Source organism: Siphateles boraxobius, unplaced genomic scaffold (genome assembly GCF_051911475.1).
Source record: "Siphateles boraxobius isolate OS27281-9 unplaced genomic scaffold, OSU_SipBor_1 49, whole genome shotgun sequence".
NCBI lineage: Eukaryota > Metazoa > Chordata > Actinopteri > Cypriniformes > Leuciscidae > Siphateles > Siphateles boraxobius.
In genome coordinates, this window is record NW_027509130.1 from 2166037 (window position 1) to 2187477 (window position 21441).

The following is a 21441-nucleotide window of genomic DNA, read 5'->3' on the forward strand; positions in this document are numbered from 1 at the left end:
GAGCCATGTTAAGGATTTGAAGTCACAGGACAAATAGAAACTCATGAACACTGCAACTTCCTAATTGAAACAAACATCACAGAAGATACAAGAGGCAACAGAACTGGTTGTATAAAAGTGGTTTTATTTAAGTCAAGCATCCTACAGCCAGTACTGAATCATGGACAAGGGGCCGTGTAGGTGGTCTCAAACGCATCACCTGAATGAGGAACAGAAAATTAACTGGATCGTTTTCAACAGTGAATTCAGCCAGAGCAATGCATGATTAGGATGATAGCATACTTGTCTGATAGTAGTCATAAACATTTATGACTGCTGGCTTGAGATTTTCCACTGCAAGAACCTGTTTCAGCTGCAGAGTGTAACTCATGGGGACGCCTTTGGGAACCTGCGAGACAGAAAGGATGAACAGCAACACATGAGAAAATGGCCGCTAGTAATAAACCCAGTGAACAGTCTCGACTCTTTCAGATACACTAGGACACGATCTTCTTCAGCATCAACCCGCTCCACTAGCGGGGCAAACGATTGGGGTGAAGAACCTAGCTGAGGGGAATAGACCATTCACACAATTACAATTAGAGGAGCATCACCTGCGTGAAGTTGGCCCCCCACCCAACGCAAAACGTCATCAAAATATGCTCAATCGTTTGTGCTATAAAAAGATTAGTTTGTGCTGCTTTGTTTTAGATATTAAAATAAGTTTTAGGTCATTGAGGTCATCAGCCCCCAACATGCTCCAAATTCACCCAAAATAGTCTCGTTTGCGCTGTCGGGTTTTAAAATATTAGACATTAAATCAAATTATAAATGTTGATATTCATTATAGGCTACAAGCTGACTGAATAAAATAGGCCATTTCTGATCTTTCTGTACAAGCTGACTGAATAAAATAGGCCATTTCTGATTTTTGTGACCAAATTAATCTAAGTAACCAGAATGACCATTAACTAAGACAGGTCTATCTAGTTTTATGTGAAGTCAGTATGATGTATGAGTATTTATTGCAGGTTTGTCATTTATTCAATCTCTTACCAAAATGTTAGATGCTAATAAAGATGATTTAATAGAACAACGTATCACAGCACACAATAGAGCACAAAAATCAACATTTTACTATGGAGTAATGATACAGAAAATTCAGCTTTGACAGGAATTACATAAATTATATTAAACCAGAAATTAGCTATTTTAAAGTTTGAAACGCACAGGATAGGTAAACGTAACATAAATAGTGATTTGGGTACTGGCTGCTGAAGTCATCGTCTATAATTCGCTCTCATTCAGGGTCTATTTTTAAACCCAACACAACACCAAATATAATTTATAGCACAAATAATTGCTTCTACTTTGGATGAATTGGGAGCATGTGGGGGCTGGTGACATCGTCTATAATTCAATTTCTGATATTTTAAAGGCAAAAACGAATCTGCACAAATGAAACTTTACAGCACAAATGTTTGTGCATATTTTGACGAAACTTTGCGTTGGGGGCCAGCTTCACACAGGTTAAAGAATCTTGGGACTTTCTAAATCATCTTAAATACAAACCAGTGACGTATCTGCGGTGAAGCCCGACAGGAGTTTAATGTCCACTAGAACCATGTTAGTGCTTGATTTTACACCATCGTATCTGGATGGTGAATAAAAGAGGTTTAGACAACAAGATAAACACGCTTCCTTTTTGTAAGAGCCATAAACAGTTGGTTTCAGGAAACAATGCTTCTACCTTCACAGTGAACTTCAACATGAGACTGGCTCCAAGCGGTTGGCAGTCTCTAGTCACCTTCGCTTCCACACGCAGCGTCGTGGAGACTTTAACGGGTGTTGGGATGTTATAGAAACACGCAACCTGTAGTAGGAGTAGAACAAAAAAAAAAAAAAAAAAACACATTTAGATTTGGATATGCACAATAAATAGAGAGGGTGAAGATACAGACCTGCACAGACACACAAGAGGATCCTGATGCTTTAACACTATATTTGCCGGGAACATTCTTCAGCCGCTTCTCCTGATACAGCAGCCTATTGTCCCGATTCACATTGAAGCTATAAGAGTCTCCTCCTACTACTGAGGACTGTACGGTAACAGTGCTGGAGCGTCCAAGCTGAACACTTGAGCAGCGTACACAGAGCCTGAAGAGCCATCACTGTGTCCTAAAAACAAGTACCAGATTTTAAAAAAAAATCCTCATAAATGAATGTGCTCATGTTTGGTAGTCAGAGGCACCTGGGTGGAGGAGAAGCCTCCATAGGGATTATGCTGGGTCACGAGCCAGTTGACAATGCGGTTAGCATAGCCCAGATTAGCCGTTGTGAGAGGCTGAACAGCGAGAACTGCTAGCAGCACATAAGAGCTGATCTCCACCGCCAGGGTATCTCCAGATGTCGTCTGAGACAAATGGAGCTTAGTGCCAAAGGATGAGATGGAGGGGAGAAAGTTGATGCCAGAGACCCTGATGAACCAAAATCAACCACCCGGTAAATCTTACCTTCAGAAATGGCAAGGTTGTCCAAGGCAGTTAAAAGCTGTGATCGAGTGGTGGTTTCTCCAGCCAGACTGAAGGTGTAGGCCAGCAGAGCCGTGGCATAAGTGTTTCCCAGGTTCACAACGACAGGCCTCAAGCATGACAGACCGTTGAGAATGACAGGATCCTAAAAAACAAAAACGGCTGTCAGACAGCCAGAACAGGAAGGTCATCTGCAAGGAGATCATACAACTAATGGACCGGTTTTACCGTAGTGGGGACACCTAGTTCAAGCAGCGATGCAACAATGTAGGCAGTCATGGTCACACCGTCACCAACTCCCCCCTTAAAAAAAAAGGAAAAAAAAAAGCTTAAGAACAGTCTCACACCTAGTCCATTGGTGCCAGTGCATTAAGAAACATGTAATGCAACTTCATGTCACTATGGTACAGAGTTCCCTGCTGAATGAAACAGCCGTCTGAACCCTGCGTGCTGATCAACCAATCCTTTGCACTCTGCAGGACAAATTGCCTCGCTAGACCAAAGGACCTCATGACAAAGGCAGTCAACCTGGCCGTGGAGGAGATCACAAACTGAACTGGAGATGTCAAATGGAAACTTAAACCACTTGTGCCACAGATTATACACAACAGTAGAACTGTGAGAAACTCACCATGTATTGGACGCATCATAACCAAATGTGCTGTATGATCCGTCACTGTGCCTGTAGTTCAGTTGTCCTTGGTATCCTTATTGGTCAAAAGCCACATGTAAAATTATATTCGAATGGGAAGAGCAGGACTAAGCTTCCTTGGAATTTACTATCCTACAAAGTGGATTTGGTCATCCATACCGCTCTGAAGGAAGCCTGTGGCGGTCTCTCAGATTGCTGCAGTGAGTTCCCCTGTGACTTTCAGGTACAGTAGGATGTAAATATTTGGAGCAAGAATGATCATATTCTGTTCTCCACAGCCAGATGGCATCTGTAACAACCCATCTAGATTCTTCAGTGCACGACCCAGTATGTCCCCTACAAGAGGTCAAGCATAAAATCCATATCAGAAACCGTTATTCTCGGGGGTCGGCCGATATGTGATTTTCAGGGCCAAACAAATTTTGCTCCCAACAAATCAGATGGGCGGGGACATTGGTGTAGTCTACAGTTCCGACAGAGGTGGCTGCATCAGAGCCAAATATAGCTCATTTCAAAATTAAATTCAGCAAATTGTTTTGAAAATGGCCGAGAACCAAAAAAATGCTTCATATCGGCGAAGATAATCGGTCGACCCCTAGTTATTCTACCAATCTTCACATGTCAGTTTCTATTCAATGACAGGTTTTTACCAAGGACTGAAACTGAGCATCTGGCAGATCCTTGAACCACGTTTGATGGAAGTGTCAGAGTCACGTCTTCAGAAAGAACTTTTCCTGCAGACCAAACAGAATGGATTAGCATTGAGAGCTAGGCTAATGTTTGGCTGTACAGGGAAATTGTATTGCAGAATTGAGTGCAAAAAAAACCTTTGGACACAGTAACCAACTCTGGGTGTTTGTCCTTTCAACTCCTTCAGGCTATAGAAGCAATAAAACACCACATTCACTAAAGCAGCTTTTGCTCCATGATCAAACTCCAGAGGGCTGGTTACCACTTACCAGGACAAGTAGACTTCGAATGACTACGTCAATGCGTCCTCTCGTCGGCACAGTCACAACCTCAGTGCCACATCGGGTCCGGGATGATTCAGCTGAAGCACTGACAGTCACATTGACAGTTCCTACAGTGACAGACAGGAAGTGAGTAACACCTAATATACACTTAATTTAGAGAGATTACCCTAAACTGACCGAGAACAGAAGCTGAGAGAACCCATTTGAAGGTTTTTCTCCCATTAGCACAAAGACAAGACGCATACGGTTCAGTATATGGTTTAAGAGTGAAGTCCATGGATGAAGCTGGTGTTACTTTAACCTGCCAATGAAACAGAGCACATGGAGCAAAGACACATGACCTTCTCTATACAGATCAATTATATAAAAGAAAACCATGGCAGACCATGATGCACTTGGACAGATCAAAAGACTCCCCACGGACGATGGACTACGGCAGGGAGAGCTCCAGGAAGAAGGGCTGGAAGACCGTCAGCAGAGCAGGAGGAGCCAGACCAAAACCTTTTGAGGACAGGCAGAATGCCTCCGTCTCCCATGTGGTGATGTGGTCAGGAACAGTGAGAGGAACTAGTGTGGATCCAGTGTTTCTGAAAGATAGTAGAAGAGAGAAATAAGAGGAACAAGTAAAAACTGGGTAAGTAGCTTTAGAAGGAACAAGATGCTTCACTAACCCCACATGAACAAGCTGCCAGAGCCATGTTTCCGGAAAGTAAGTCCTGACAGTCACTTTAAAAGAGGAAGTGTCAGCTCCATTTTGAAGGGGCACTGCTACAGGAAGATTCAAATTCCCTGAAAGAGACGAGCAATTTTACACAAAACTGTCTTAGTATCTGCAGAATAAACTGCCCCTCTTGCTGCATTTGTGTGGTGTTGGGTGCTTTAATCACTTCTATAATTTGCTGATCCACAGAGGAGTAGTAACCTCACATAACTGAGTGAAAGTTCACCAAGTCATGCAGAATTTGTTTTCACTGAAAGAATGGCCTCTCTGCATAGACCTACCTTCTGGGAATCTGGGATACAGTGGGCACGGAGGGGCTCTTACATCGAGATTTGCTGCGATCTTCATTCCCAGGCTCTGTCAGAGTAACAAGTCAAAACACAAGACAGATTTAAGTCAATGACTCAGTTCTTGACCATGTAGTCACAAATTACGTTTTCTACCTTGAAGGTGGTGTAGGCTTGATTTGTAGGAGCAGTGTAGGCAGGATCTCTACGAAAATTTACAATGGGTTGAAATGGTAGACTGGGTCGAAAACCTAGACACTCTGGTTCATCCTGAACACTGTATGGGTAACCTGATAGTGATCACACCGGGAGCAAATCAAACACCTGGAACCATGAAACAATTGTTTTGGTATGTCACTTGTTGAACTAAATTCATTAATGTTTGGTATGTTACGTATGATGTACCCTAAGGCCAGGAACACACCAAGCCGACAGTCGGCCGTTGGGCAGTTTGTGTGCCGGCCGACTAAGTTTTCTCAGTGGGTTGCGCACCGTCGGCTGAAATTGGACATGTTGAATCGGCGTCGGGCCGTCTGTGAGAGAGAACTCTGATTGGCTGTTCAGCTTAGTGAACGAGTCATTGCACGAGAATAATAGCGAAACAGAGCAAAGTCAAAACGGTACAGATAGAAGGCCGTTCTTACATTACGTCATCTTACATGAGTGTTCCTTGGCAAATATTTAAATATTAACATGAGCAGAATAAAGAAAGCGTTTAGCAAGATTGATATTCAAAACGGTAAGCACGCCCTTTTGTTTATGGTTTGTGTAACGTTATCTGCAGTGTCGGTTTCTCTTTTTGAATGTCTAATATGGATGAATATAAATGCAGAAATAGACAGTGGTCTCATTTACACGCAGGCGCAGAACGCGCATTCTAGCTAACAGTCGGCTGTAGTTCTCTCGGTGTGTTCAAGTACAGCTTTTTACCTCGACGCGACAACACAGTAGGCTTTCATCAGCGCTAGTTCGTCGGCTTGGTGTGTTCCTGCCTTAAAACTGCTATAATCATAACAGATTTGTCCAATCGATCTGTCAGCATTACTAATTCTAAAGCTGAAACTGAAATTCTTGTTGGTCTTGACCGACATTCAATCAACTGAACATGGATACCATTTTAGCACTCAGACGTCTTCCTGGCTCCAATATCCAGATGCTCTGATCTACAGCACTGATGCCACACAGAGATCTTGCTTGAGCAGAGACAGTCAGAACATTTCTCTCAGCAAGAACGGCCGTTGCAGGAGAGAACCTTAGAGACACCTGGAACAAGGACCCACATGCTGTAGGACAAGTCAATATTCCCTACTTTAAGCCAAAATATGCTAGTGCACATCATACTTGGTTTTCGAGACAGGTTTCTGTGTCAAACGACGCACTACCAACAACAACATTCTCACTGGGCAGAACGCAGTAGACCAGAATCTGCACTTCTGGAGCCATATCGACACTGACAGACAGTTGGAACGACAGAGCCGCTTGTGATGGTACAAGAAGCCCTCGCTTTGACCGTCTGAATTCCATGGAGGACGATCACTCCTCTGGACAAGACCTGACAAAAGGCAGCCAGATACATTTAGAAAAATTTCCTAATAAGAAAAAAAAAGTGATGTCCACTCACCATATAAATTATGTCAACACTGTAGCCGCCAGCCTCTCCAACAAAAGAATACTTCACGGTCACTGGAAACGCAGCACCACATTTGAGCGGCTGCTCGAGCTTCACTATAGTCAGTTCACTAAATGATGGGTTGTTGGGAGAATCAGGATGGAGAAGCTGAACAACCCTTGTAGTGAAGTATGGCGATTTGTAACCATAAACAACCTCTGGAGTCACACTTGCCTGGGGAACAACGAATGCAATCGGTTTCTTGCGAGAGAAATTGAGATGTCTACATCTCAAAATACAAAGAGTAATTCATACCACCAGATTCAGAGCAGCTTTAGGACGAGTAGCAGTTTTGAATGAGAACGTGGCCAGTCCATTCCGATTTGTGGTCAGATCCATCAGCAGTTTATTGGGTCAGCTGTTACCATCCAGGAGATAAACCACTTTGTTTGTGATTGGAGTACCATCAAAACGAGACACTGAGATCTGTTGGGAATGATAAAGGTTAGGAAAGGGAACCAATGTGAAGGCTTCTGCAACAGGGAAATAACTTTTACTTGCCTTCCCCTTAATCATTGATCCAGGTTCAAAATATTCCGGGAAGTCCAAAAACATGACTTTGCCGACTTCAAATGTAATGGACGCGGTTGCAGATTTTGACATGACTACATCTGGGGAAAAGAAACAAACTCAAATAAACAAATAAACTTCATTCACATGTCATTGGTTCAGAGCAGCCAATAGCTCACCTGTTCCCTCCTCAGTGACATTCACACTTACAACAAAAGTATCTTGCATATTATTTTCAAATTTGGTGCCAAAAAACACTGATGTATCGACAGTAAGGTAGGCACAGCCATTGGCATTCATCTGGTAGCAGAACAAAGAGTCACATTTAAGTCAAGCACAAGAAAAAACCCTCCACTGTAAGGCAGGAGTCAAACCTTTGCAATTTTTTTTTCAGGCAACGACGGGCCAAATCAGGAACCACAACATATGGAAAGGGATCACGGGGATCAAAATATTCCAAGAACTGACCAACCACAAGACAAGAAAACATCTGCATGTTTAACTCACTTGGCACAAGCCTCAACAAAACTAAGACAAAAAATAAAAACGCTGTAAGACCCCAGATCTATCGTTGTACTGTTGCACATTCACAACAACTTACCGTATTTTTTCACCTCAAAAACATTGGAGACCATTTGGTCGCCAATAAAAGCCTTCAGTGTGTACATCCCTATCAGAGCCTCTGGGTTTAACTTGTGAGAAAGCTGCAATATCCAGCTTGTTGAGGAAACGTTTGTCCACTGACCAATGCGGTTATTATGGTCCTATTAAAACAGTAATAGCTTATAAAAACGGCAAACAAAATGTACAGAAAGTGGCAGCAGCTCCATTCAAAGACTTCCATCAGAACAAATTCTCACCTCCACCACCACAAAATTGTACTGAAAGACAAAGACAGGAATATTAGGCATTTAAAAGAACCCATTGCAGCAGTCATTGAAGAGAACTGCAAAACTGAGCAGGTAAAAATAACCAGCAATAAGTTTGCATTTGTTCCTTACCCTCTGATCAAGTGGCACAACTTTAGCACCCATGGTGACAACTCTGAAATTCACTGCAAAGACAAACTCGCATTAATTGCATAATGCACTTGAAGACGATCAGAACTTGTAGTGTATTGACTTTGTACACCTTTAATATTCAACCAAGGTTAATTTCCAGCTCACCTGTTTGTCCTGGATTGTAGATGGGTTTGTCTGTTTGGATGAAGGTCAAAGGCAGGCAACGTCTGAACATGACTTTCCTCTCTTCAGTTGCTCTGAAGACCTTCCCTTGAACTTCTACCTTCAGTGTCTGCACAGATTCTCCATCTACTCGAGGAGCCTGTAAAGAAGCTCAGTTAACTACACAACCAGACAAAAAAAAAAAGCCATGTCTCATGATAACAGACCTGGAAACTAAAGCAGCGGTGAAATGGCTTTGAAGAAACTTGCCGCACAAGTCGAGTCATCCTTTTGTCATCAAGCGTAGAAACTGTCATTGTGAGACTCTCTTGGGGTTTCAGAAGACTTGCACATAATTTTGCATCCGATCCAGTTTCAATCACTGCAGGGAATGTCACCATGAATAACCTGTGTAAACATCATGAAGTATAGGTTCAGAGACTAAAGGAAATCAGGTCCGATTATTTACATGTTGATTGAACATTCACAGAAAGTGGCTGCCATAGGGATGCCAGGCCAGTGCATCAAAACTAGCCTAATAGCCAATCAAAAATTGGCCAAAGTAGTTCTCTCCATCAGTGAGTGGGTTGAAGAAACAAACACAGGTTGGTTATATTGGTGGGACAAACCTTTAACCTTATAAAAAAAAACATGTGGGAAAACCTCTGATTTGGCAACATTGTGCCAGGGTCACAAAATAAGAGCACAAGACAGCCATCAATCCTCTGGAAAGATTCCAGGTCCACTTTTTAATTCCAGCCCATCCCTGATTGCGTTGATTCTCCTTAGTTACACTTCTGACATTTACTTTGCACTTTGAATAAAACTTTAACCACTGCAACAACACGTTGTTAATTGTTGTCTTTTTGGTAGCTGGCAGTCCCACAATCCAACTGTGCCGGGGACAGCTGTCATTTGGCTGGCTAACATTAGCTAACTACTTCGGTGGGTAGCCTTGTAAATGATAATGCAACACTAACAAATTCAACCTAATCTCCAGGGATGAAACGCTACACAGTTCGGGCTACAACTAAATAAATAACAGCAATGGTTTTGCGTGATTTTTAATAAACAAAGACCCCTTGGGTTGAGATCCTATGGTTGAGATACTTACTGTAGTCAGTAGGCGCGGGCGAAATGAGCGGTAAAAGCGCAGTGATTATGGGTAAGTAGCGTGCGTAACGTGATGTATCGTTGCCGTGGTAACGAATGAAAGTCTTCTGATTCATAATAATAGTAATTATTAATAATATTCGCTGATATGACAGAAAATACATTTGAAAAAAATGTAAAGGGTTTAATAACGTAAAGGGAACAATCTACTTAACACAGCCTCGGGCCATTATTTAAAACTACTCCATATATAAATTGATAGTTATATCACAAACAATTTACTGTTATTTAGGCAACAAAAATCAGAACTAATGCACTATAATAAATGATAAAAGGAGGACGTTTCATAAACTAGAAAACAACATTTACCGTCGCCCACTGTGACGTTGTTGAACCAGGGAATCCGTGTGTCCACCACGACAAATGAGCCTCATTGACTTTGTATGGCTGTTGTTTTCGTGGTGCCGACACGTAATTTTAATGCATTACGTGTCACCACCACGTAAAACGGGGTTAAGGGGTGTGTTCATTTCACGTATTTCTGTGAGATCAGGTTGGTTGTGCCTATGGTGTCTGGACAACCACTGGGCAACATACTCGTCACTGCCCTGACGCGCGGAAATCAGCCTTTTAAATTGCAACCAACCGCTGGACCGTCTCATTCATCATTGAGCAAGGATTCGTGAGAATTGTGTTTAATTTACCTCAGCTAAATAAGATATGGAAATTTTACAAACATTTGACCTGATCTCATATAGATCCCAATTTCTACAAATTTTTTTACATCTTTATTTTATATATATATATATATATATATATAAAATATATATATATATATATATATATATATATAAAGTATAAATATATAAAGTATATATATATATATATAAAGTAAATATGTAAAAAAAATTGTTGAAATTGGGATATATATATATATATATATATATATATATATATATATATATATATTACATTAAAAGAGAAGAAAGCACTGCCTGTCTGTATATATATATATATATATATATATACAGTGTTGGGAGTAACGCGTTACAAAAGTAATGCATTACAGTAACATATTACGTTTTGATGTAACGCAGTAGTGTAAGGCATTACTAATCAATTTTCAGTAATATTTTACTCGGTACATGTTCGGTAAGGCTTGCGTTACAACAGACTTTTAGTTTTAATTGTAAAACAAACAAACAAAAAAAAAACAGCAAGACTGCCAGACATTACGAATGAAAGATGCAAGTAGGCTAAATTAACTGTTCGCGGTCAGTCAAATATAGCCGCGTGTGAGGTCCAAGTCTGCAATTAAAGACTAAATGGCAGCGTCTGATATATTTGTATAGCGATTTATTTTTTTACAGGAGTGCCGTGAGGTATGATTTCGGCCTCTGTGCTCGCGCTGGCCAGAGGAAAAGCGGCTAATGGTGAAGATGGCATGAAGAAGATTACATTCGCGAGATGGACGTATGAGCATTAGGCTATTCGTTCTGTTTTCTTTCTAAACAGTTAGGCTATGTTTATGTGGTATTTTTCATGTTTCCATCACGCAATCATGTTTTTGATGCCGTGGTGACGCGTTCATGTAAGGGCGGCGGCGCTGCCGATAAAGCACCTAAAAGCTGTCACAAAGAACCGGCAAAAGCAATGATTATGAATATGTCAAATATAGCAAGACATGTTGATTGTTTATTAATAAAGTCAAGTTGAAGTTGACGATGCTGACTCGCGATCTTCGCAGTAGTGAATGCACCAGAGAGAAATGCACATTTCATTTCAGAAGCAGAGCAGTCTGTTTTCTTTCGTTTTGAATTGTTCTGTTTACAAGTAGACATTTCAATATAGATATATTTTTCAGGTCCGTACAATTAAAACAAAACGAAATTCACTTTAAAGAAAGGCTTCGTGTCTTCTGTGTAAGGTGTCTGTGAAAGTTTTAAAGCAGTATTTTAGTGCCGCTTCAGAGCGGTCGCGTCCGTAACGGAGAACTGTCACGTCTGTAACATTATTTTTTCCTCATAAATGCGAACACGAAAAATAAAATAAAATGAATATTTTATGTTCTGTGGAGATCCAACCCTTCTTCATTAGATTTGCGCAGTGTAATTCACAGAATTACAACAACAAAAAATCGTTGCCTCCTAAAAGTTAAAGATTTTTTTTTGTCACACATGACTGTCGATTTCCCTAATATTAAATATAAAACACATGTGTAGACTGATATTTTTCTAATGTCTGGACTCCTTTCTGGGAGGAGACTATGGATAAACAGACGTTTCAATATTTTGGTATTAATGCATTTTCTGAGAATTTATATAATTATATAAGTTAACTGCAAGTCTGCAAATGTAATGTCCATAACGCTGGAATTCCCAAATTTTAAATAATTTATCCTCAACTAGTTTTGTGGTGTAGGTCTACATATTTTATAATGTTAAGTTAACTTCAAATAATACTAATAGTAATTTAAAGATGTGGTAGCATTGGATCTGGACGGTATGGATAACGCTGGGAGTTGGAAGTGGTGTGTGGCGATTCTGCAGGTTCGTGGATCTGAGTGTCGCGATTTCGGTTTCATATCGCATATCGTTACAGCCCTAGTCATTTTAGAATGTTAAGTTCTACTTCTGTATAGTTATTTTGGTGAAAGTAACTCAAAAGTAATACAGGAGTAATGTAACGCATTACAATTCTGAGACAGTAATATTGTAAGGTAATGAATTACTTTTAAATAACAGTAACAAGTAATATATAATGTATTACAGTTTGGAAGTAACTTGCACAACACTGTATATATATTAGGGATGGTAAGATTCACCGATTCGCATCGGTGCATCAATAAAAGCTAATTATGCGATGCATCGATTTAAATAAGTGTGCATCGGATCAGGGATGTAGTACCAAATTTTGGGCCCTGGGTACAAACCATCTAGCTGGGCCCCCCGCCACGTACTTTTGATTTGAGCGCGGCGACTTCTCCATCGTCGGGGGGGGGGGGGGGGGGGGGGGGGGGGGTGGTGGACGGACTTTTGACTTCAGCTCGCCGTCTTCTAAGGGCCCCCCCCCCTGCCTCGGGCCCTGGGTACTCGGTACCCTTTTTCCCCCCGCTACCACGCCCCTGCATCGGATACAAGTTGCGTATCACGATGCATCGATTTTAACATATCTGCATCGGTAAAAAACGATTTATTCATATATAATTATTAGTATGCTCTATAGGCTACTTTTACTATTTAGAAAGTGACCAATATTTGATTGTGTAACTATTAGATTGGTTACTCCTTTCTGAACTGTTGCTCAAGCGCGTTCTCTCAACACCACTGCTGCTACATGAATATGATGTTTCACAACACTACAGAGACCGAGGCGTGTCCTGAGAGTCAGCTACCTAGAACAGATCGACATGGCAGAGCTCTATCTTCCACCACATAAATTGTTGGTTGATTGGTTGACTTGCCGAAACAGGCCAATCAGGATACTCTCTGTCTTACATGCGCTTCATGAGGCACACACGCACACATACGCAAGGTCTCTCACTCTCTCCCTCTCCGCCGTGCGAGCACTACACAGTTTGAAGCACAGTATCTTCAGTCACGCATGCATGCTCTTGCTCGCTCGCTCTAGATTCAGGGAGATTTGAACTAATTTGCGGGCATCAGGGAGCCGCTATCAATATGCGGGAGACTTGGGATGTCTGAATTAATAGATGTAAATGTTTTACATATATATATATATATATATATATATATATATATAACATTTCATACAGTATTTTTTCATGCAGTTATGAAAGACCTGTTTGTGAAAAGTTTTTTATTTATTCACTATTGTTTATGTTAAAACAGCACCTGCTTTCTGCTCACTGAGTTAGCCTACCTGCTGAAATCACATTAGGCTGCTGGCAAGTTATGGAACAATTATTCATTGTTTATCCCTGAGCATCCTTACATTTTTTCACTGTTAAATATGTGAGCTGTTAAAAGTGTAACTGGAGACAGGACAGGAAAAGAATGTCTGTTTTTACTTAATATTTTGGTTTTGTGAAAACCAAATATTTTGTTTGTGAAAGAGTCATGCGTTAAAAGGCAGATGGCACTTAAGCTACTTTATGATTTGCTGTATGTCTGAACAAAAGAAATAAAAGTTAACTACCTATACTATATTGAATTGCATAGCATCATATTTTTCTCCATTGCATTGTAATAGGCTACATTGAATAGCAATATTGCGTTGAATTGATTCTAAATCGGATCGCATCGTAGTAGTGAATCGTATTGCATCGCATCGTTAACTGCTTATATGCATCTTGTATCGTAAAGTTGGCTATGCATCGAGATGCGTATCGCATCGGCCTAAGTTATGGAGATGCACATCCCTAATATATATATATATATATATATATATATATATATATATATTAGAGGTGGGCATAGATTTTTTTTTAATCTCTCTGTAATCTTGGAATTAATCTAGATTAAAATGGCTCATTTGAATTCTGCCGAAGGCATTCAGAATATGTGTGCTACCTACCCAAATAATGACTAAAAGTAAGTCTTTGAGAACGTGTTTCTCAAGCCAGGTGGCGCATTAGACCAGGGGCTCATCTCCTGATTCCAAAATGCATCACAAACTGATTGAGAAAGCTGTTCTACTATGATAATTGGTGATGAAAATAAATCATGTCAGGGGCGTAGAATTTAGTAGGGACGCTAGGGACGTGTCCCTACCAATATCCAGTGACACTGATTTGTCCCTAGCAATAATTTCGATCAAAAATGCTAATATTTTTATATATAACCACTGTTGCCAGTGTGTTTTGCGTAGTTCTTATTTTATTTAACCAGGAAACATCTAATTTAGATAAAAATCTCTTATAAGAGCGTTCTGAGAAAAATGCGCAAATCCTGGAACACAAACGGTTAATAGATCTGAGTCCCGCCTCCTGAACACACATTGCTAAAATGATTGGCTTTGTGTTTTCTTTCTAACTTGTGAGAGGCTGTAGCTACATTTGATTGTGCGAAGCGGCAATGCACCTCGAAGGAAACCTCCTAGATGCGGTAAACTATAGGGAGTAATCTACAGTTCTGTGCACAAACATAGGGGGCAAATCGCGTCAAATGATTAGGGGACAGCTCCGTTTTTACAATATAATGTGTGACAATCGCAGGATAAGTGGCAAACATGTCGTTAGTGTTAGTGTGTGTGTGTGTGTTTGTGTGCATTCAAGCTGGGGAATCAGGAAATTAATAGGAAAATATTAAGGTTTTTAGTCTATATTGACCTTAACAATACGTTAATGAATTCTGTAATGTTAGGACAAATATTAAAGACAAGAAGGGAGTTTAACAGAGACTGAACTTTCCTCCATTCATAGTGCAGTGCAATAGTGCAATGCGGTCTTGTTCCTTGCTTTTTGAAGAAGCCAAACACATGTCTGTAGGTCATTAAAGGGATAGTTAAGGGAATAGTTCACCAACATGAAAATTCGGTCTCTCCCACAAGTTGTTTTAAACCCTTATAAATTTCCTTCTTCTACTGAACAATAAGGAAGATATTTTGAAGAATGTTGGTAACTAGACAGTTGATGGACCCCATTGACAACCATAGTAAGAAAAAAAAATACTATGGAAGTCAATGGGGCCCATGAACTGTCTAGTTACCAACATTGTTCAAAATAACTTCTTTTGTGGTCAGCAGAAGAAAGAAACTGGTCTGAAACAACTTAATGATGACAGAATTTTCACTTTTTAAGGAAACTATCCCGTTAACAGAAATTAACTTTTAGCATATTTGTTTTCACATCCTTACTGTCCAGTTTGTCCTGTTGGACATAACACACAACAACTTGTGCCATTGTTCTGAACCATGTTTTCAGTCTCCTAAGAGCAATGAAACTTATTTCAGCTTCAGCTGAGACTGGGATGACAAGGGTTTCAACTTGATCAAACAGACTTCTCATTTCAACAGACCAAACAATTTTGTGTTTTCATGTTTAATGTGGACGTTCCATAGTCGTAATGATTTATACTGTACAAAGTGTATTCTATCCCCCTACACTAACCCTAGCACAGATAACTTTCTGCATTTTCAACAAACAAAAAACTTAGTATGATTTATAAGATGTTTTCAAAAAAAAAACTTAGTATGATTTATAAGCTGTTTAAAAAAAAAAAAATCCCCACAAGGATTTCGGAAATTGCCATCTTTGTGTGGACATTCTGTCTTTGTCCCTACAAAAATGGCAATATACGAAAATCCTGTCCTTCTGGGTATTTTCTTTCTTTTCTTCCTTTTTTTGGAAAACTGATCATTATTATGATATTTAAGTGATGTTTACTCCGTGATGTTTTCAGCATAGGCGTCGATTTCGGTGGGGACGGTGGGTACGCGTCCCCACCAGATTTCGTCATGAGTCATTTTGTACCCACCACTTTTTGAAACATTGAGGCGCCACGGATGTACCTAATACAAATAAATAAACCATATCCAGTTAACTAGCAGAGCATTCATTTAATTCGCTATTAAATAAGAGATCTGGCGCTAAAATGTGGTGTTTTTGAACTCAAGCGGAGTGCTCGTTGCCGCGGCAATCAGTGTCATGTATACAGGCTCGCGCACTCTTCACTTGGACGCGCTCTTCAATCTATCGCCGCTGTGGAGACTCTCTATTCATTCCGGTGAAATCTCAAAATAAAATGCACACAAACGTGTCCCTGCTTGATATAGACTGTAACCACTGATGAACATATTTAGTTTTGATGAGAAAAAAAAAACATACCGAGTGCGGATTAGAAACCTTGACCTCTGACACGCTTGGCAAAATAACTACCACTAGACCAATAAAGAACTCAAATAAAATTTGCAGACCGATGCATTTATTTACGGGTTGAGCAGAGAGAGGCTGCACAGTTTAACAATTTTCAGTGACCCTGCAAACACGTCCACTTGGGGCCCACATGGGCCTCACTTGGGCTAGTTGGGCTTCGGCTGGGCATGGGCTCAGAGTGGGCTTTGTTGTTGGGCCCCACATGGGCAGCAGATGGGCTAAACTCCTATATTATGTTTTCATATATAAAATATTCAAAATTGATTATGTCAGACATGGATGCTATTTTTAACAATAGCCACTGGGCTATGTCCACTTTTTATACGTTTTATAAAATATAAATTGTATTAGACTATTAAACTATTTAGAAGCCATAGCAATTTAATAGTGGTTTTAAGCACTGTACGATTTTCAACAGATAAGTTTGCCACAGCAGGTTTCCCCACAAAATTATTATTTTTATGATTTTAACACATCCTCCTTTGATGATTTGGATTCTGAAAACTGGGTGCCTGGTTGTGATAGTGACTGTGATTTGCATGGAGATGAATGTTCTGACTTGGAAGATGATAATGATGATGATTCGACACTTCCACCACCTCTGGGTAACCTTAGATGGCCCAATGTTTCAACCCATCACCACGACACCACGTCACCAGAAACCCCTCAAAAGAAAAATCAGGGACAACATGTTTGTTCGCATCTTAACACTGCTTGAGGAGATGAAAGAGACACAAAGAATCCAGGGGAGGATTCTACAAACGCTTCTTCAACAGCGTGGCAACATGAGCACCACCGTCTCTTCTACCCCAGAGGGTTTCCCCCTAAAGACAGTAAGGGATGTGGAAATCATGGAAGAAAAACTGGCAAACCCAAACTTCATGTCCGAACTGGTATGTATGTTAAGTCTAGGGTAGTGCAACTCAATTAAATTGTTATTGGGGGGCTTGCAGTGAATTTGATCTGAAACTCCCCAGGTGTGCTCACACTAGGGGTGGAACGGACACAGAAGTCACGGTTCAGTTCATACCTTGGCTCAGACATCACCGTTCGGTACGAGTTCGGTACAATGAAGGGAAAAGCAAAAAAATAAAAGCTTTTTAATTTTTTTGCATATATCAGGCTGTACCACCAAAGTAAAATAAATGTCTTAAACCTTGTATTTTTTAAATAAGTTTTATTAATAAAGTAAAGGCGTAGAACCAGTTTATTTGTAGTGCACTGACAATAGTTTTATATAATTAGTTTATTAATTAAATTAATAAAAAGACAAAAATATATTTTTTGTTTGTTTAGATAAGTTTGGTAATTGTACCTGAATGAATTTAAAATGAATTTGCTATATTTCAGATCAATATATTTGTTTTCCTTCATTTTAATTAACACTAACTTTATTCTCATCTGAATTATAAATACTTTATTTCTGTATAAAATAATACTAACATTAAAAACATTTGATTTTTCTTTTTTAATCAATGTAGAAAGTGTAACTTAAAGGTTGTATCAGTGATTTCAGGCCCAAAAATAAATGTCTAATCTTTCCTAACGATCCGCTAGCTGCTCGCCCCATAAGCATGCCGTCCAAAAACCGCGTCTCTGTAGGCAGCCTAGGCTCTGAGATCTGCACACAAAAACAAATGTGTACAACCACCACTCAAAACCAAAATAAAGTGTTCCAACCAATCACTGACAGGGGCGGGTGTTGTGAGGTTTTGCGCTCGTGCACGGCTGGACGCGAAATCGGAGCAACACCCGCCCCTGTCAGTGATTGGTTGGAACACTGTTTATTTTGGTTTTGAGTGGTGGTTGTACCCATTTGTTTTTGTGTGCTGATCTCAGAGCCTAGGCTGCCTACAGAGACGCGGTTTTTGGACGGCATGCTTATGGGGCGAGCAGCTAGCGTATCGTTAGGAAAGATTAGACATTTATTTTTGGGCCTGAAATCACTGATACAACCTTTAAAAATAAACAGATTAGTGCTCTGTTCAAGAAATGAAAACCAATGCAATATGATGAATGTCCAAAAGACGGCACCGACTGTTTTTAAATGGGGTTGGATAAATATTTTTTGCTTTTAAACAGAGAGTGTGTGTGTGTGTGTGTGTGTGTGTGTGTGTGTGTGTGTGTGTGTGTGTGTGTGTGTGTGTGTGTGTGTGTGTGTGTGTGTGTGTGTGTGTGTGTGTGTGAGAGAGAGAGAGAGATTTTGGATGGGTGACAGTTGTAGGTTACAGTTTGACAAAAGCACAATGTTCCGCAGTAGTTCCACATTACATTAATTTGCACGCAAGTTTTATTTATTTTTATACCGTGTATTCTCCGTGTATATTCATGCACCGAACCGTGACGCCCGTACCATTTCGGTTCAATACGAATACATGTACCGTTCCACCCCTAGCTCACACCTATGCCTCTGGCAGTTTTTTCATGTTGAGTGGTTTGCCCCAGTGAGCAATATACTGTAGATAAATTTGCTTTGTATTGCCTTTGTTCCCCCTCAGGTTGCAGCTGTGACTGACATAGGGGGGGGGAACTGTTGACGAGGCCACAAAAAGGATGATGACCTTCCTCCTAGACCATGGCCTATCCAGGCAGTATAACTTTATGGGCCGAAATGGGAAGAGAGAGTTCAAGGCCTTAAAACTGTATGAAGTAATATATGGTAGGTGTGCATGTGGATAATGTTTTAAGTTGTACCGATAATAGAAAGGTGTCACAATTCCCTAACATTATAAACATATCAATTTTAAATATTGTTAATGGAGCGTCTGTTGTCCTGGCTAAGCAGTGTGTTCGCACATGTCTCTCAGTTGCTTAGCTTGTGTGTTTAAGAGAATGTGTGTATTTCTAATAATAATCTCAATTTATATAGTGCTTTTCTTAACATAGTTGTCTTTACAGTCCTGGCTGAGAGTTGTGTTGGCACATATGATGTAAGTGAACGTTATATTTGTTTCTTGAAGGAGGCTTAAAGAAAAACACCATGACCAGCCAAATCACCCGTAAAGATGCCGAGAAGGCGGTCTCCAAGTGGCTCATTGGTGCTAGGGACCGGGGGGGTAATAGACAGGCCCGACAGGCAACCCCTCAACAAGGACTTCAGGCTTCAGGCTCATTTGAGGTGGAAAGAAACTAATTCTGTCTGTGAAACTGAGGGAACATTGCAAAAGCATGTTGTCATAAATTTTACTTAAATAAAAACGTAATTAATTGGATTACTGGTCTCTTTGTTATTGTAGCTTGTTGTGTTCTGGTCTGTGGGACCTGTTTTCAATGTTTGCTAAAAGAAAAAGTTATGCTATTTATTATTTCTTCTAACTCAAACTCATTGGCCATGGCTCATTTTCTGTGAAGAACATAAAAAATAACTTATTTTCAATGACTGCACATGCTACACCCTCCTACACATACAGTAACTATTACATATGAGGTGTTCGGCTCTACTGAACCCGAGAGTAATAATTGTAGGTGCTATGAAACTTAACTGTGTCCTCCTCCTAACTGGGCCTGCTGTGTGTGTGTGTGTGTGTGTATGTGTATTGTCTGTGTGCGCGAATGTTTTTTTTCTTCTGCAACTGCTATTCCCACACAAAGTTACAAAATTGTTACATTTCAAGCACTTTCACCTGTTCTGATTAAGTTCTAAGAAATGAGCACCAATAATGATCAAATTTTGTTGCTATTTTTTTAAAAACATTTTTTATAATTGAATTTCCTTGTTTTCTCACAAAAAAAAACTATCATATGATCATAATTGTGATCTCACAGGGGTAAATGGCGAATAAGAGCCATAAATTATGTAAATACCATTGGTAATATTGAGCTAAAGTAAACATCTGTTACGTATTTTTATATAAATTGTTATGGCTGTATTGATGTAAAAGCCTAATAGTGTGGTGGGTCCACCAGACCCGTGAATATTGGCTGTGTAACAAAAATATTAACATCTTACAATTGTTAAAGAACTGTATGGGCTGACTGTAAAATAAGCCCCAAAAATGAATTTTTTAGCCCATAATAATAATGGTTATTACCCATATGGGTAAAATAGCAGGGACCCATAATCAGCCCACATGGGGCCCAGCTAGTGTGGGCCCCAGATGGGAGAAACCTGGGTTGCCCATGTGGGTTTTAGCTAGGGCCCATGTAAAGCCAACCATCAGCCCATCTGGGCTTGCCCACATGGGGCCACCATGGAACCCCCGGACAAAATTAACTGGGCCCCATCTGGGCAGCCCACATGGGGCCCACTCACCAGCCCATATCCATCCCTTATGGGCCCCACATGGGTGTGTTGACAGGGGACGTGCGGTCTGGGTAGGCAAACTAGGCACTACCCTGCCAAAATTGTTTTTTACTGTTTATTCTTGTTTTTTATATATGCAATATGTGTGTTATTCCAATTGTTTAGACGTTATGATGACACATGTAGCAGTTACGCATAATCAAATAAAAAACAAAATGGTAGAATAAGCAGTGCTTTTACTGTCTACTAGCATTTTTCTTTTACTAGCATTTGTTTACTGTATGTTGCGCATGCGCACTTCGATCCTGTATTCTTCAACATGTACGGCAAAAAGCACAAATCTGCTGTGCCTTTGGACGTAAATATATACGTAAATATATATAAAAAAATATATATTTTTTTTTTTTTGGACGTAAATATGTTATGCCAGTAATCGTCTCCGTTACGTACCAGACATGGACCAATTAAAATCGAGATTGTTACGTTAAGGGGATTAATCGTTTTAGGTTTTTTACTTGGGACTCTAATTTTGAAAAATTACCTGACTAAGCAAGGGAGCAGCCATTTTAGTTTCAGTTTGCTTAGCTCTCTCAAGCATTAAGCTCCATGTGACTGCTGCTCCAGTTTTTCTTTAATGTTTATGCCTTCGAAAGCATTGTCAGTAAGTAATCATTGTAAAATGTGTAAACTGAGGATATTTTATTTATTTCCTATGCTATATTGGTAATAATTAAGTGTTGTTTTATTCACCAATTGCTCAACTG

The 21441-nt window shown here is 40.0% G+C and overlaps 1 protein-coding gene, 1 long non-coding RNA gene and 1 pseudogene across 3 annotated transcripts; 1 reads left to right on the forward strand and 2 right to left on the reverse strand.

Moving 5' to 3' along the window:
- Window positions 1-102: 102 nt before the first annotated feature.
- Window positions 103-2253, reverse strand: LOC143711020 (alpha-2-macroglobulin-like protein 1). Its single transcript, XM_077202315.1, has 6 exons — window positions 2231-2253; window positions 1941-2136; window positions 1738-1852; window positions 1552-1640; window positions 283-546; window positions 103-199 (listed from the first exon to the last, which is right to left on the reverse strand). The coding sequence occupies exons 1-5, from the start codon at window positions 2251-2253 to the stop codon at window positions 367-369; spliced, it is 603 nt and encodes a 200-aa protein (XP_077058430.1). The 3' UTR covers window positions 103-199; window positions 283-366.
- An 87-nt stretch (window positions 2254-2340) lies between these two features.
- LOC143711021 (alpha-2-macroglobulin-like protein 1) lies at window positions 2341-8892 on the reverse strand (annotated as a pseudogene). Its single transcript, XR_013194727.1, has 24 exons — window positions 8714-8892; window positions 8490-8646; window positions 8325-8377; window positions 8184-8204; window positions 7708-8087; window positions 7503-7631; window positions 7315-7424; window positions 7069-7239; window positions 6766-6987; window positions 6486-6696; window positions 6258-6407; window positions 5301-5468; window positions 5139-5214; window positions 4808-4904; window positions 4522-4723; window positions 4314-4437; window positions 4122-4243; window positions 3991-4040; window positions 3813-3898; window positions 3322-3498; window positions 3142-3217; window positions 2900-3038; window positions 2739-2813; window positions 2341-2655 (listed from the first exon to the last, which is right to left on the reverse strand). The product of XR_013194727.1 is annotated as an alpha-2-macroglobulin-like protein 1 (transcript).
- Window positions 8893-17164: 8272 nt separating this feature from the next.
- On the forward strand, window positions 17165-19559 carry LOC143711179 (uncharacterized). Its single transcript, XR_013194762.1, has 3 exons — window positions 17165-17327; window positions 18933-19093; window positions 19395-19559. It is a non-coding gene; the product is annotated as an uncharacterized LOC143711179 (long non-coding RNA).
- The last annotated feature ends 1882 nt before the right edge of the window (window positions 19560-21441 follow it).